This window comes from Triplophysa dalaica, chromosome 7 (assembly GCF_015846415.1).
Source record: "Triplophysa dalaica isolate WHDGS20190420 chromosome 7, ASM1584641v1, whole genome shotgun sequence".
Taxonomy (NCBI): domain Eukaryota; kingdom Metazoa; phylum Chordata; class Actinopteri; order Cypriniformes; family Nemacheilidae; genus Triplophysa; species Triplophysa dalaica.
Window position 1 is genome coordinate 20,899,298 of NC_079548.1, and position 15,190 is coordinate 20,914,487.

The 15,190-nt window shown below is 38.8% G+C and overlaps 1 protein-coding gene across 3 annotated transcripts in view; it reads left to right on the plus strand.

Annotated features, from left to right (window-relative positions):
* gcgra (glucagon receptor a) overlaps nucleotides 1-11,874 on the plus strand; it is a 48,215-nt gene extending 36,341 nt beyond the window's left edge. For 2 of the 3 annotated variants that reach the window (XM_056753307.1, XM_056753306.1), the window contains exons 3-14: nucleotides 760-856; nucleotides 942-1,049; nucleotides 2,166-2,269; nucleotides 2,379-2,485; nucleotides 2,630-2,798; nucleotides 2,973-3,132; nucleotides 3,262-3,322; nucleotides 6,360-6,429; nucleotides 7,678-7,766; nucleotides 8,222-8,369; nucleotides 9,224-9,265; nucleotides 9,348-11,874. In XM_056753307.1, coding sequence (XP_056609285.1) covers nucleotides 760-856; nucleotides 942-1,049; nucleotides 2,166-2,269; nucleotides 2,379-2,485; nucleotides 2,630-2,798; nucleotides 2,973-3,132; nucleotides 3,262-3,322; nucleotides 6,360-6,429; nucleotides 7,678-7,766; nucleotides 8,222-8,369; nucleotides 9,224-9,265; nucleotides 9,348-9,680 — 1,488 coding nt within the window. In that variant the 3' untranslated portion in view covers nucleotides 9,681-11,874. The remainder of the gene's footprint in view (nucleotides 1-759; nucleotides 857-941; nucleotides 1,050-2,165; nucleotides 2,270-2,378; nucleotides 2,486-2,629; nucleotides 2,799-2,972; nucleotides 3,133-3,261; nucleotides 3,323-6,359; nucleotides 6,430-7,677; nucleotides 7,767-8,221; nucleotides 8,370-9,223; nucleotides 9,266-9,347) is intronic. The other variant, XM_056753308.1, reaches the window with a different exon arrangement.
* The last annotated feature ends 3,316 nt before the right edge of the window (nucleotides 11,875-15,190 follow it).

Genomic DNA, 15,190 nt, shown 5'->3' on the forward strand with positions numbered 1-15,190 from the left:
TGAACTAGAAATCCCATGATGCGTTTTGAATGACATCAGAGTTAATGAAAAACAAGCATTGCCAGTTTATGGCTAGTCATACTGAAGGTCTGGGAAATTAGGCTGCTTTCCTTCATCAAAGCCCGCCCAAGAGGCCATATGACTGACAGTTAAAGCAACCAATCACGTTTCATGCCGCTTCATGTTTAGAGGTGTGGAAATGTCCAGCAGTAACAGACCAGCGTACATTCACGAACAGCAACAACAATGTTTTTGATGTTCAATGTTTTAAATTAAGCGTTTAGTCGATTGTGATGAATTCTTATTGCAACCAATGTTAACACAACAGTTTACTACTTCGATCGGGCGGCTTCGTACTTGTTTCTAGGTGGAACGTTAAACAACGCAACACACTCGTCTCCCGGAAAATCCTGTGAAATTCAACCAGTCAGATGACGACTTGTGTCTTGGAAGTGTTTCTAAGAAAGTGTGCCTTATGCATCAGACGTTTAGCCAGCGGTCCGTGGGCTGAGGCTGAGACTAGTTAATAGCTAATGCTGCTGAGCAGCAAGGACAGGATTCAGACCCACACCTACAGAACAGAAAGGATTAGCAGTCCAATAACTCAGCGTCTTGGCCACATCATCATATCACATACCAAACAAAATCTCACTATATGTATTACCTTAATGTAATATAATGCAATATTTCAGAGGCAACCTTTGAGAACCTTTGGATAACACCCAGAACCTTTCTGTTTCATTTTTACATTATCTACAGGTGTCATCTGCTGAATCCTTCAAAAACGTGATGGCAAAATGGATGATGTACCGAGATGAATGTTTTCGAAATATAAGCAGAGATATTCCACTGACAGGTGAGTGGGCTAATGTCAAATACCGATCCCGCCAAGAAGAGGAAATAGGAGACTTATTGTCTAAACGTTCATGGTTGCTTTCCAGGTGTTGTGTGCAACAGCACGTTTGATAAGTTCGCATGCTGGCCCGATGGGCTGCCCAATACCACAGTGGGTGTGGCCTGCCCTTGGTACCTGCCCTGGCATAGTGAGGGTGAGATTTACTTAAATATTGATTTAAATATAAATCTAACAAACCTGTAAATGTGTCCGGGTCATATTACGCATTAGACACCAACATCGATAATTGTGACCCTGGGTCACAAAACCAGTCTTAAGTAGCACGGGAACATTTTTAGTAAAAGACAAAATACATTTTACGGGTGAAATTATCAATTTTACTTTTATGCCCAAATGTATTGGGAAATTAAGTAAAGATCATGTTCCATGAAGATATTTAGTAAATTTCCTACCTAAAATATATAAAAACTTTATTTTTGTGAGTGGATGGCCTGCCACAGTGCCTCTGATTAACAACTCAAAGGCGATTTTTTCAATATTTAGTTTTTTTCCACTCTCAGATCCCAGAGTTTCAAACAGTTACAACTCAGGCAGATATTGTCCTTTTCTAACAACTCATACATCAATAGAAATCTTATTTATTCAGATTCAGATTATGTAAAAATCAGATTTTTGGTTTGATTGACGAGGGTCACAATTTTTGGGGGGAAATTAAGTTGGTTTTTAGCCTATTTTTGTATTAGGCATATAGATGTAAAAGTTAACCAAAAATGAAAATTCTGTCGTCATATATTCACCCTCATGTCATTTAAAAACTATTCAAGTTTATTTCTTCTGCCGAACACAAAAGATGTTTTGATGAATGTCAGTCACCGAACATTGGTGGTCCCCGTTGACTTGCTTTGGATTGTTCCCATACAAATGAAGTGGATGGGTTCCAACATTCTTCAAACATCATCTTTTTTGTTCTTCAGAAAAAAGAATGTAATACAGGTTTAAAATGAGAAAAGGGTGAATAAATGATGACAGAATTTTCATTTGTGGGTGACTTTAGTGCAGTCATCTTTGTAATTGCTTTTTTTAAGAATATTGAAATAGTCTTTTTTTTAAAGCATATATGTATTTAAATTGTTATTAAAAAATATAAAAATGTTACATGTAAATGAAACATTAAGGTTATGGTTGTTTGAGAAAAATATTATTTTGCGGGTGTAATATGGCCAGCATGAGATATGTGAGTATGTATAAAAAAGCTAACGTATGGTTTCTTACGTGCATGTCTCTCACTATTGTCATGTGCGTGTGTTAGTCCGACATGGGCTGGTGTATCTGGAGTGTGATGCAGAAGGACAGTGGAGTAAACAGAGAAATGCCAGTGAATGTGTGTCACGTGACCCCAGCCAAATCAACATGGTACATGATACAAATAGCTATTAAACACTACGTTGAAAGTTTCTGTTTTGAAACGTTATCAGTCTCATGAGAACACGATTGTTAGCTATGTGTCTGTGTGTTTTTGTAGCAACACTACGGACGGATTCTCAGTCAATTTCGGACTATGTACACCGTTGGATATTCTCTGTCTCTCGGGGCTTTGGTGCTGGCGTTGGGTATCCTGGTGGCCTTTAGGTAACATTTATCTTAAAATCGTATTTCTTTTGTTCAGATTGTTAATTGAAAACAATTTCTGTTTTTGGATCTGTGGGTCTGTTTGTGTGAACTTTGTACATAATGTTTGTTGGTTTCTCATTGATCGCACTGTGATCCTCTCAGGAAACTGCACTGTATGAGAAACAACATCCACATGAACCTCTTTGCCTCCTTCATCCTGCGAGCCTCTTCTATTCTCATCAAGGATGCCATGTTGGAAAGACCTGACACCTTCCATGTCGCTCAGGACATCACCACTGAGCTGGAGGTGGAGTGGCTGGTTGAAAACGAGGTCCAATAACCTGCTGTCTACAATTTTAATGGGCTTTAAATATATATTATTATTGGAATCCACACTGGATGGATCTGGGTCAAATACATAACCCTCCATACTTTAAATAGAGATGGCAGGTTACATTTTTCTGGAGCTTTCAGTGATTCAACATCACTTGCCCTTGTGTTTCAGACGGCCGTTGGCTGCAGGGTCGCCATGGTGATGATGCAATACAGCATCCTGGCTAACAGCTATTGGCTGCTGGTAGAGGGAATCTATCTGCACAGCCTTCTGGTGGTCACGGTCTTAACAGAGAGGAATTACTTCGGCATCTACCTGTGTATTGGCTGGGGTGAGGGCTTCAAGTTTCACAGCTTATATGCTTTGAACATATTAACAAGGCTTAAGAGTTTTGTCCAAATAGAGCGTGACAGATGGCCTAGGCTCCGCATCACAAGCTCTCGCTCTCTCTTTCTCACAGGTGCCCCCTTGATATTCGTGTTGCCGTGGGTTATCGTCAAGTACTTGTACGAGAATGAAGAGTAAGTTCTACCCACCAATATACATTAACACCACGGGTCTAACGCCACGTGGGATGAGTGTGTTCACGGCATGTGTTCGGCAGCACTGACGAAAGCCAGTAGTCATGAAGTCTGTGTGTTTTTGCCATTGCAAAGTTGGCAAAGTGAAGCACTTTGTCACTGTTCCATTTGTTTTAAACAAATCATATGCATAAAACATGAACGCGAGTTACCTTAAGATGAGAAATTCTGCACAAGGACTCTGATGCTATCCAGATGTATGTTATTCGTTGACACATGCTTCTGTATTTTGGTTTGTATATACAGCACTATATGCATTGCATTTTGCTGCACAGTACACTGTAAAATGTCTTTATGAATCATTCATTCAACCTCTGTTATTGTTGGAAGGGCTTGCAAGGCATAAATTTCTTCTAATGACTGAATTTTGGCCTGCTTGGATTATGTATTTTATAAGTCTATTTTAGCCACGCTTTAGATTTTGGCTGCAATATATAACTGCTATAAATTACACCATTATGTATTGCAAGATTGTTTACAGTAGCCTCCTAATAAATCCCATGAGTGCAATATTATATTGTGTTAAATACGTGCAATATTCTATTATGAGAGAACCCAATTTAATCCTGTGCTGGGGACATTGTTCGCAATTTTGCTGCTTACATTTTTTATATATCAACGGTAGGAAATGTACAAAATATCTTCATGGAACATGATGTTTACTTAATATCCTAATGATTTTCTGCATAAAAGCAAAATCGATAATTTTGACCAATCATGTATTGTTGCCTACAGTATTGCTACAAATATTCCCATGGTACTTAGCAAATATATGTTAACACAACACAAATCATTTATGTAGTGCCAACATGAATGGATTAAGTTACATAACTGAATAGGAAAAAAATCACGTTGTGACAAAATTGTCATTTATGTTTACAATTTATGTTGACAATTTATGTTGATTTAACTTATTTAAAGGAATCAAATAAGACAAGCAGCAAAAAACATTTTTTTCAGTGTATTTTGTGTAAATAGCAAATTTGTTTTGTAATATATCTTGATATTTATCTATTTAGGAAATGAGTCAGAAAGGGCACATCAGCACAGCTGTGATTTCGCTCTAGGCAGTTAATATCTACATCAGTTTAACAGAGAACAGAAAGTATGGAAATAAGAATGGAAAACCCAGGAAGTGTTCCAAAAACCTTGAGAAAAAATGCCCTTCACTCATAAATTCTGTTCTTTTATATCCAACTGTGCATTCAAGTGTCTTTGACGAAAATAATGTCTGACAGCTTGAGCTGTTACTGAGAAATTACTGGAGCAACAAGAAAGACTCCACTTGAATAGTACCCTTTTAGAAGGTCAGTATGCGTATGCGTATTTGCCGTGTTGTCCCGGGGAGAGGGCTCAGAGCTTGGAAGTTCCTCCGAACTCGGAGCACCTGCACCTTATCTGGGGAACGGGCCCTGGTATGTGCCCGGACTCGGTCGTTCCCCCGTTATACTGCAGTAAAAGCGGGCTGATGGTGAGGAGTTGGAGGAGGGATGCTGCGATCATGTAGAGGGAATGAGCGTAAGGTCTATTTGTAGTTTTTTTTTCCTGAGCTAATAGGATGAGGTGAGGTTGGTTACAGGAAATCAGCCGGGTTAGATATTTGCACGTGCTCCTCCCGAACTTTGTTAATAAAACATAATTTAGGTACCAATATGTATGCATTTGGCACTAATACCTTTGAGGTAATATGCACTCTTTAGGTGCAAAAGTGTACTTTTTGAAAAGCAACCGCCGCATGTGAAAGATGACAGCTTTTGTACCTTTTTTAATACATTTTTATTTTTCCAGTATTTCTGAATGTACTATTTATACAGCCACTGAAAAAATGCAAGAGACCATTTCAAAATTGCTTTCATTTTTTCATTATGTGTTTGGTAAAATATAATTTTCTGTTTCATTCTGTGAACTACAAAAAATATTTCTCCCAAATGTCGAATAAAAATATTCTTTATATTTGCATTTTATTACGGAAAATTAAACTAGAGAAATTTCAGATTTTTTTTCTTATACACGTATTTGGGAAAAGTAAAAGAATGTGATAACCGTATTAACGTTTCATGTGTCATGTCATGCTGTCAGCCTTTCACTTTGCTGTTGGATGACGTTTTCCAGCATCAGAGGTTTGATATTGTTGAAATTCAATAGACACTGGACAGGAATGATCGTAATACATCTAGAAATGCTGATTGAATGAACATTTGAAATGGTCTGTTAATTGTGTTCACGGCTAAATGTGTTTAGGTAAAATAATCTTTTGTTTTATTCTGCTAAAATATTCGTTTTTTACTTGGATTTGCAGACAAAGATAATTTTCCATATACCTCCTTCCGTAAATATATCAAAACTTTATTTTTGTGAGTTTAGATATTAAACTAGTCTAAACTCAGTCCTTAAAGTTCCAGTGAAATAAAAAATGACAATGCCTATGTTTTAATGAAATTTTCATTAAAGATCTGGAAATGCGCTTCAGTCCTCTCATGATGATTCATCCTAAATGACGTATGTTAGGCGGCTTGGGCGGAGCATCCGTAACTCCTCCCCTTCAACTGTCAGTCTGCAGTCAGTTCCATTTTTCATACATCCAATCAAATCGCAGAGAAAGACCCACTAATTTCTTATATGAAATTCAGTTTTTCTCGGAAACGGTTTCTTCATTTGTGGTGTATTTACTGAGTATACTCCATTTTGAAAGAAAAAGTAACCCCCAATTTTTTTTATCCTGTCATCCCTCAAACAACCCTTCCAAATTTACACTTAAAGTGACTTTTTTGGGGTTTTGCAAACTGGGAATATTGTGTATTTCCTAAATGAAACCACATAAATGTGATGATGTCCTGGGACAAACCTGGTAGACAATGGAGCATGCTTTGTGTTGGGTGTATGCAAACGAACAAGTTTTTGCATGCATTGAGGTACAAGTGTTTTATTAATATCAACGTTCCTGTTACGTATTTTGTCCCTTTTGGCTGTGTCTCAGATGCTGGGTGCAGAACATACACATGGAATATTGGTGGATCATTCGTTCTCCAATCCTGCTGGCCGTCCTGGTGAGTGAATAACTCAAATATCTGCCTCTCTCACTTTTACCCATTTGTCCCACACTGAAAATGCTGTTTGTAACTCCACGTTACCTCTACCCTTAAACACTTGAAGTTCTTATAAAGTTACTGTATGAAAGCAAGAATGCATGTCTCCACGTGCTTGACTTCCTTCAGCTCAGCGTTTTGAAATGAATCTTTTAAGGGAACAAGGCAATTCCATTAGCAAGCACTTTTATATTCTGTTCACTGAAGACTCGTGTGGTAGATGTGGGAGATCACCTTATTTCGCTCATCTGCCACAGTGATATATGAATGAACTATAGACAGGACATATACTTGCACGTAAGACCACTGAAATGAAGCAAAATGTGCAACTACATGCTGTGAGGAGTGAAACTACAGATCAGACCAGTTTAAGTTGTTTCAGGACGCTGGTTCCCAACTTTCTCTCTCAGCTCAGGTTTTACCCTAAATCGATGCTCATTTTATGTGTCAATTTCTTCCAACATTAGGTAAATAAAGGAACATTCTTCCTGTTATTCAAGATAAAGTCCAATTTAACATCCATTGGCGTCTGGCCACATCATATTATATCAATCTCTAGATAGAAACCAAATTTAGAACGTTTCTTGACTCTGACACTCACACTCTAATGTAAAGATAATGATGATGTTGCATTGACCCTGAAAGAAATGCACAAGAGGGTTAAATATTCCATTCAGTTTTACGCCCTGCAATTTCCATCCATGCTCTCATCGTCACACCCAATTACTTTGCATTTGCCTTAACGTTAAATGTACCGTTCAACATCAAAGTCATTTTCATTACGCATGAACCAGCCATACAGCATACAGTGTATTTTTAACAAGTTCTGCCGTCAGGATTTCAAAGCATCCCTCTTCCTCTGCTAATTCCACATGATTGCATCGAAAGGCACAAAATTGCCACGTCTCCATAATGGGCACATTGTGTGAGGTGCAGATGAGCAGTTACTGATGTTCAGTCATGTTTCTGTCCAGTGATGTCAAGTGTTGCTGTATTTGGCAGGAATTCCTATGTTTGAATTCTTTCAGGGCTAGAGACGGTTCAACAGCATCAGCCGCCGCTCTCTTCCTTCCCCGCGGTCATTACAGCCTCTCATTCCAATCTCCAGTTATTTGTTGCGCTGTGAAGAAAGGACTGTGTCACTTTTGTCCTTCTAATATGACATGATGGTCTTAACCAGGGCCTTATTTTCTTCTCCTCTGTGTCCAGATTAACTTCTTCATCTTCATACACATCATAAAGATCCTTGTGTCCAAGCTGAGGGCGCACCAAATGAGATATTCTGACTACAAGTTCCGGTAGGTGTCTTACAGATGGTTTGGGGTTTGTTCACCCAGAAACAAAAATTCTGTCATCATTTTCTCGCTCTTCCATGTCATAAATTTGCAGGGTTACTTTAAATCCACTTAAATCCAACACCTGAAATAGCTAATCAGTTTTAGAAACCTTTCCTTTGTGAATCCTTGATGTTACCTTTTTGTTATTTTTTAAGCCCAAAAGGTTATGGATTCAAATCGTCCTCAAAGATTTCAAAGTCTTTAGAAAGCATTATCCCTATTTTTTTACGTTCAGTTACCTTTGTTGTTTAGACAAAAACAGCTCAGACATTCTCCAAACATGTTTTATGTTTTACAGAAACTCATACAGGTTTGGAGCAGCATATTGCAGAGTGTAATGATCATTTATTTTCATTGTAAAGCATTTACACAATGTTTTGTTTACATTGTCTCATGTTCCAATCTGTAATATTCAGGCTTGCTAAATCCACCCTCACCCTGATTCCGTTACTGGGGATCCATTCGGTCCTGTTTTCCTTTGTTACTGATGAGTCTACCTCACACGGTGCTCTACCCCTACGCCTCACCAAACTCTTCATTGACCTCTTCTTTAATTCCTTCCAGGTAAGAGATACAAAAAATAGTAATTTTAAACTGTTGTAAGGCACCTTTTAATACGTTGTCATGTCTTATAAATAATTATTATTACAGTTAATACATCATAACACTTAGCAATTCATTGTTACCCTACATATTTTAAATTGGTTATACTTCTTTACAACTACATATAATGCATTACAACACACATTATGAAGAATTATAATGCATTTTACCCGTTAATAACTCTTTATAATGCATAATACATAAATGCTTCAAGGAAAAAGTTGTCATATTTTATTATTTTAATTTTTACAGTGTCAGGGCAATAACACAAATATTTGGCATTATATAAGTCGTCTATCTGAAAATTGATTTTCATTACCGATTTGTGATAACACTGAGACAACAAACAGTTACTTCAAAATTCACTGTGTGGTTAAAAGAAAAATCAACACTCTCCTATTTTTAACAACAAAGAAAATAAGGGTGTTCTGAAGCCATCATCTGAGAAGATTTATTAAGCGATCACTATTATGATGCAATCTGGAATACTTGATTCTGACTGGCCAATTGCGACATCCGGCCGTTGTCGCTGAATAAGCCCCTTTAGTGTGATACAGGACACCCTCTTATTCTGTGATAACAGCCTACTGCCTGTGCATTATCCCCTACTAATGTATAATTTATCAATATAAACAAACAGATCAGAGAGCTAAATACAAATATGGTGCGTCGCTGATAACTCGTTTTGTGTCTTTTGACTTGATGACATGTGCATGTTTCATCACGAAATGTTGAAAACATGCCTTTTATCTTGACTGTCCATCTGAATGTGGGGGTAAACATGTTTTGCTTATTCTGATCTGATTTGTTCACAGGGGCTGCTGGTAGCCATCTTATACTGCTTTGTCAACAAAGAGGTTAGCATAACTACCTTTAACAAGTAAACAACTTCCGAATAGCTGTTTCCCAACTGATCTGTCCATCTTTTTGTTTGGCCAGGTTCAGTCTGAGATTCTGAAGAAGTGGCGACGTTGGAAGCTTGGGAGGGACATCGAGGAAGAGTACCGTCATACCTACAGCCAGACCCTTCAGATGAAGAGTGGCAGCATCATGGTCCATCCTAACACAACCTCTCGCCTCTGCAGTCCAGAAGAGAAGCAGGCACTGGTGTCCAACAGTCAGAATGGTGTAAGCGGTAAACAGGGATGCCTGCCGTTCACCTCCCCGCCACAAGACGGCTCCACCTGCAGTTCAATAACAGAGGACACCGCAGTAACGGACAGATTAGGGTGTTTGAGCGTCGCGCTGGGCAAAGCTGAGAGCAACCTGTGAGCTGAAGAAGCGTTTTAGGGAAGACCCTTATGTGTCGGTCCTAGATGGAGAGAGAGGTGTGCGAATGTGTGTGTTTGTGTGTTATCCGTGTGAGAATGTGACAGCACCTTTATTGCCCTCTCTGAAGCTCAATAGGCAACTCGAGATGGACAGCTGTTCATCGCATCAAATGGTGCTCAGTCGTCCCGGTGACCTTAAAGGTTTGCACAAATGTTGAGAAACAGATGAACGGAGTCTTACCTCTAGTCTTGTAAAGCTGTCTGTGATATTGATATATGTGTGATAAATACACAGAAAAGCATGCAGTGTCCAAAGGAACCATCAAAACCCAACACCTACAACCATCGTCTCTACACGGATGGAATATCAAAGAAGAGATCTAAGGAGTGAATAGAAAATTATACAGTACATCCTCTGCTTAAAAGGGCAGTTATGGAATTGGTTTTTACTTACTTGGTTCTGGTCTAGATGATGGACCAGCATAGCCATGTACTGGTCAAGGATATTCTTTAACTTTTTGAGAGATGGTCAAAAACTATTTGCTGGTTAGGCTAGTTACTGAATGACTCCAGCACAATCGCATCCAATGTTGGGGACTATCTCAAAAAACATATACTGTTGACCAGCAATGCTAGTCTTTTTAACAGGGTCATGGACTTCATGTTATTGTCATTGGAAAAACAATGGATGGTTTTTGGGTAACAAGTAAAGCTGTTTTGATGTTAAGTTACAAATTTATAGACTTTTTTGCCAAGGCCAGAAGGTAAGAAATGATCAAACAGTATTGACCGTGTGCCTTTTCTATTGGTGATTATACAAAACAATGTAAGTCAAGTGCAAAACCCAATGGTCACATATAGACTTCAGATAGATGTAAATTTGAATATCAAGTATGTTACATTAATGTTCCACTATTTATCAAGATGATCTTTTCTCTTCAAAGAAAACATGTTCAACGCAAAATACATTCACATGTAAAAGGTTTTCGATGAGTTGATCCATTAGATCCCACAAGCTGTTGCTCAAATGTATGTTCCTGTTAATGTGCTCAGCAGTCAGTATTACTTAGTCCCAGTAAACATTTAAATATCTTTGGCATACAACTTTGAAAGACGTCTGGGAAGTGTGGGCGGATCTGTGAGAAACGGGGCCGCATAGGAATGAGAAAATGTTGAACAAATTACATCTACGGACATCGATCAAAATGCTTCCTCGCTCAGAGGATGTCTTCATGCTGAGATCAGGATATATTTGCTTTGTGAATACAAGCCGGCAACATTGAAATGAGTTTCTGGCGGTTTAAAGGTGAAGTGTTTCATTTCTGCATCAACAGAGGAACCAAATTGCCCCAAATTGTCTCGACATAAAGCGTTGACTCAACCATTGAATTCCGGATTCAAGATTTGCAGGTAGAGGTTGTACCTACACCATTTTGTGACCATCTCTTTGTCAAGAGATCATTTTCCACAGCTCCAAATCGTTTTGCAAGGCCGTAGACAAAGACTGAGAAGCCCCATTGACATGTTACAGAGAAATGGAAGATGGAGGATTATTTTATACTAATGGCGCAGACATTACACACTTCACTTTTAAAGTCAATGAGCAGCTGATGCCCCATATTGTGGCATTTGTGTGCATAACAATGCACATTTATAATATTTTCTTTGGATCGTCGAACGCTTGATGATCACGATGATGATTATGGCAGATAACTGTGTGAGGCAATTTGCACAATTGTTAATTTATAATTGTTGAATATGTAGATATCGCTTTATGCCTGTTGAGATTTGTAATGACTTTGTTTTGTGGTGTCTGTTATTTGTGCACATGGTGTGTATTTTGTGCTTTTGTGCGCTTTATGACGCTGTGAGGACTGCTTTAGCGCTCGTTCCGCTCGGAAGACAAATTACGGACGTTATAGATTTCGAGTGCTGAGAGAAATCAGCACTGCTTCTGTGTTAAAGGTGAGGTGGATGTGGTTACTTTGTAAGTGCAAGCGCTGGACTCTAATATAGAGCACAGTGCAAAGCATTGTGTTCAAAAATGGGGAAACTCGTGTCACCACATGGGATCAAAGATTAAGAGCTCCTGTGTTTGTCTGCAAACACAACAACCTCTTTTTCCAACACAAATCTGAGAAGAACCCCATCATTTAGCATGACAGTAAATAGAAGTGAATAAATCATGCAAATATTGTCTGTCTCTTATTTCTGCTGTATGTGAATCCAAGGCAACGGTTTTCTGCATCCAAATGAAAGTGATGCCAGAGTACTCACTGAACGCCGGGAGGCAAAAAGTCTGTTATGCTTGTCTCTCTGCAGTCATACTTAAGAACCCCTTTCAATATCGAGGAATGAACCGACGAAGAACATCCCCCGGAGTCATGCTTTTGAAACAGAAACAATGAAAAACTGTATTTAATTCATCATGCATTAAATGATGTTAAACCCATAAACTTGTGATGTCATATCAGAAAAGTATAATGTTAATAACGGTCAAAAGTTTATAAAAGAGGAATCCAAGGAAAAGTAGATAGCTCCAAAAGACAAAAAATAAGATAAAATTGTATAGCTCAGCGAATAAAAGCAAAGATATTAACATGAACAAAATGCGCCACTGCCATTACAATGAATGGTGAGGAATGCAACACTCAATAGGGCCGCTGTGACTGACGATTCTCTGGGGCGGGACCCGCGTGAGGTCCTTGCCACCCTGTGAGCAACCGCAATAGACAATTTAAGCTCAGCAAACCAAAGTTATGATATGGTTCATGTCATGTTTAGTTATGCTGTTTAATTGTGATTTTTGCCGGCAATTTAAGAAATATCTATCTTCCTCCATTCAAGTAGATGTGACTGTGGACTGCTATGACGTAAGTAGCAGCAAACATGGCCACCGAATTGCATAACTTCTGCAAACGGACTTTGATAAAAGCTGACATTCTCAAAGATATTTTATAACTTCTCAAATCTTAAGTATAGCACACAAGCTACAGCGACTTTTATGATTCTTATGGTAATTTTAAGCAGTATAAATCACCATCCACTTTCATTGTAGGAAAAATCAGCAGCTCGGACATTCTGCTTAACTTTTTTTAGTTTGTTTCATGATTGAAATGAAATAAATCTGGCATCAGAACAGCATAAGAAGAGGTATTCAAATTATTAATTCACTTCAATTTTATTTATATAGCACTATTCACAATTTTCCTTGTTGCAAAAGCAGCTTTACATAAATCAAAATTTATTTTAATAAAATAATCCTAGGGGAAAAGTTAAAGAGAATATACAGTGTCATGTAGCCGTCAAGTCTGGCTGCCCAGCGGCCGTCAAGTCCGGCTGCCCAGCGGCCGTCAAGTCCGGCTGCCCAGCCGCCGTCAAGTCCGGCTGCCCAGCAGGGGTCTAGCCCGGCAGTCCTGCAGGGGTCTAGCCCGGTTCCCCCCAGGACTACCCCTGTCAAGCCTCCTGGGGCTCCCCTCCCAGCCCTGCCCCTTCTGGACTCCCTATGTTTCCTTGTTTGCCCCCGCCCCCCCTCCCTTGTTTGTTATTTTTGTTGTCTCACCCCAACCCATTTGTGATTATGTCGTGTATGACTCTTGTCATGTTCACCTTGTCTGTCTGGTTTTTGTCTGTTTCCCAGTCGGTCTTGTCTCGTTAGTTACCCCTTGATGAACACCTGGAGGTGCTCATTAAGGGGGGGGGCTTATGTCATGATTCCACTATCATGTCATGTTTATTCGTGTTATTTGAGTGGAGTCATGGTATAACCTATGGTTTTATGTGGGAAAGACATAGTTCTTTCTCGTGTCTCGTCATTGTTCCCTGCATCACGTTCCTCGTCAGCCTCTCCTTAGTGCTAATCCCCAGCACCTGTTGCTCGTTATGATCCTGTGTTTGTTCCCCTATAAAACACCCTCGTGTTCTTTGTCTTGTGCTCGTGCATTGTACTTGTATGCTGTGTGTATACCTGGTCCTTGTCTGAGTTGTCCTAAGTGTCCTAAGTGTCCTAAGTGTCCTAAGTGTCCTAAGTGTCCTAAGTGTCCTAAGTGTCCTAAGTGTCCTAAGTGTCCTAAGTAAGTGTCAGTTCAGTTTCTAATCAAGTGTTTGTTTTTGTACCCAGTTTTAGTGAGTCAGTGTTCTTGTTTAAGTTTATTATTTACCCTGTTTTACCCCATCGTGGGTTTTTGTTTTGTGTTTATTGTTTAATAAATATCTTTGTTACCCTTCCCCCTACGTCTGAGCCTGCCTGCCCTTGGTTCTCCTGCCCTGTCTTGCCACGAGATCCGTGACAGTTCATGACAATACAGTAATAAAATTCAAGGCATTATTGCAAGTCATTCTCTTTGCAAGACACTGATGTCTGTGGATTGTCAGAAACTGTAAATTATTTAATCGCAGTATAATTCATACATTTTAAACAGTGTTATCAGGACTTGGGAGCCTAAAATTACAATATTGGCCTACCAGAACAATTTGCAATAATACCAAAACGTGTGGAAAGAACATATTTGTTAAAATATGTTTACATGCATTTGTGTTGTTAAACGCAAGTTGTTTAAATTTATGGATTAAACTAAATCAGCAGTCTCCCAGTAAGTAAGCCAGTGCCAACGGTGGCAAGGGACCAAATCGTCACCATAGATGTATATATGTTTAAGTGGAGAAAAAATGCCTTGGGAGAGGCCAGACTCAACCGGAGAGCCAGTTCTCCTCTGGCATATTAAAATAGCACTGCTGCAACTAGATCCTATGTTGTGGCTACAGTTGCCATCCATTTCCAGTAGCTAGCTATGGAGGCAATTCCAAAGTTTAGGAGCCAAGCATGAAAAGGATCGACTCCCTTTAGAAGATTTTGATATTGGGAACTATTAACGGACAAGATGTTTTCGACCGCAGGCAAATGTGTTTTGTAACCCTTTTTTAAGAAGTTACTTGGTAACATTAGTTAACTACATTTATTAACAAACTAACAATATGTTTAACATGAACTAACAATATACAGCACATATTGTGCTGCATCTTAAAGTGCATTTTGACATTTTTAAAGTGAAACATTGTATTCATTAATATAAGTACATGCAAAATAATCAAACATTTGACTATTGTACTGGTGTGAAGAATAAAAAATATTAATAATGCCATAAAAGTATACTGATACAATAAAGTATGTTATTACACGGCTCCTTGGAATGCTTGATTTTGATTGGTCAGTCGCGACATTTGCAGGTTCGTTATGTAAGGGATAATGTACAGGCAGCCGGATGTTATCGCAGGAATAAGCCCTGACAGTGTGATCAGGACCCGACGCAAGGCAGAGTGTCTCGTATTGAAGGGGCTTATTTTGCAATAACAGCCATTGTGCGTTATCCTGCTTATTACACGGCTACTTGCCACATGAGAAAAAAACTGGACATGAAATGTGAATTTGAAATATTTTAGAAGGTCATATATCTTATTAAAATAATTTTTTTTATGTTTTTAAAAACCTACATGCAAGTTTCTTTGTGCTAT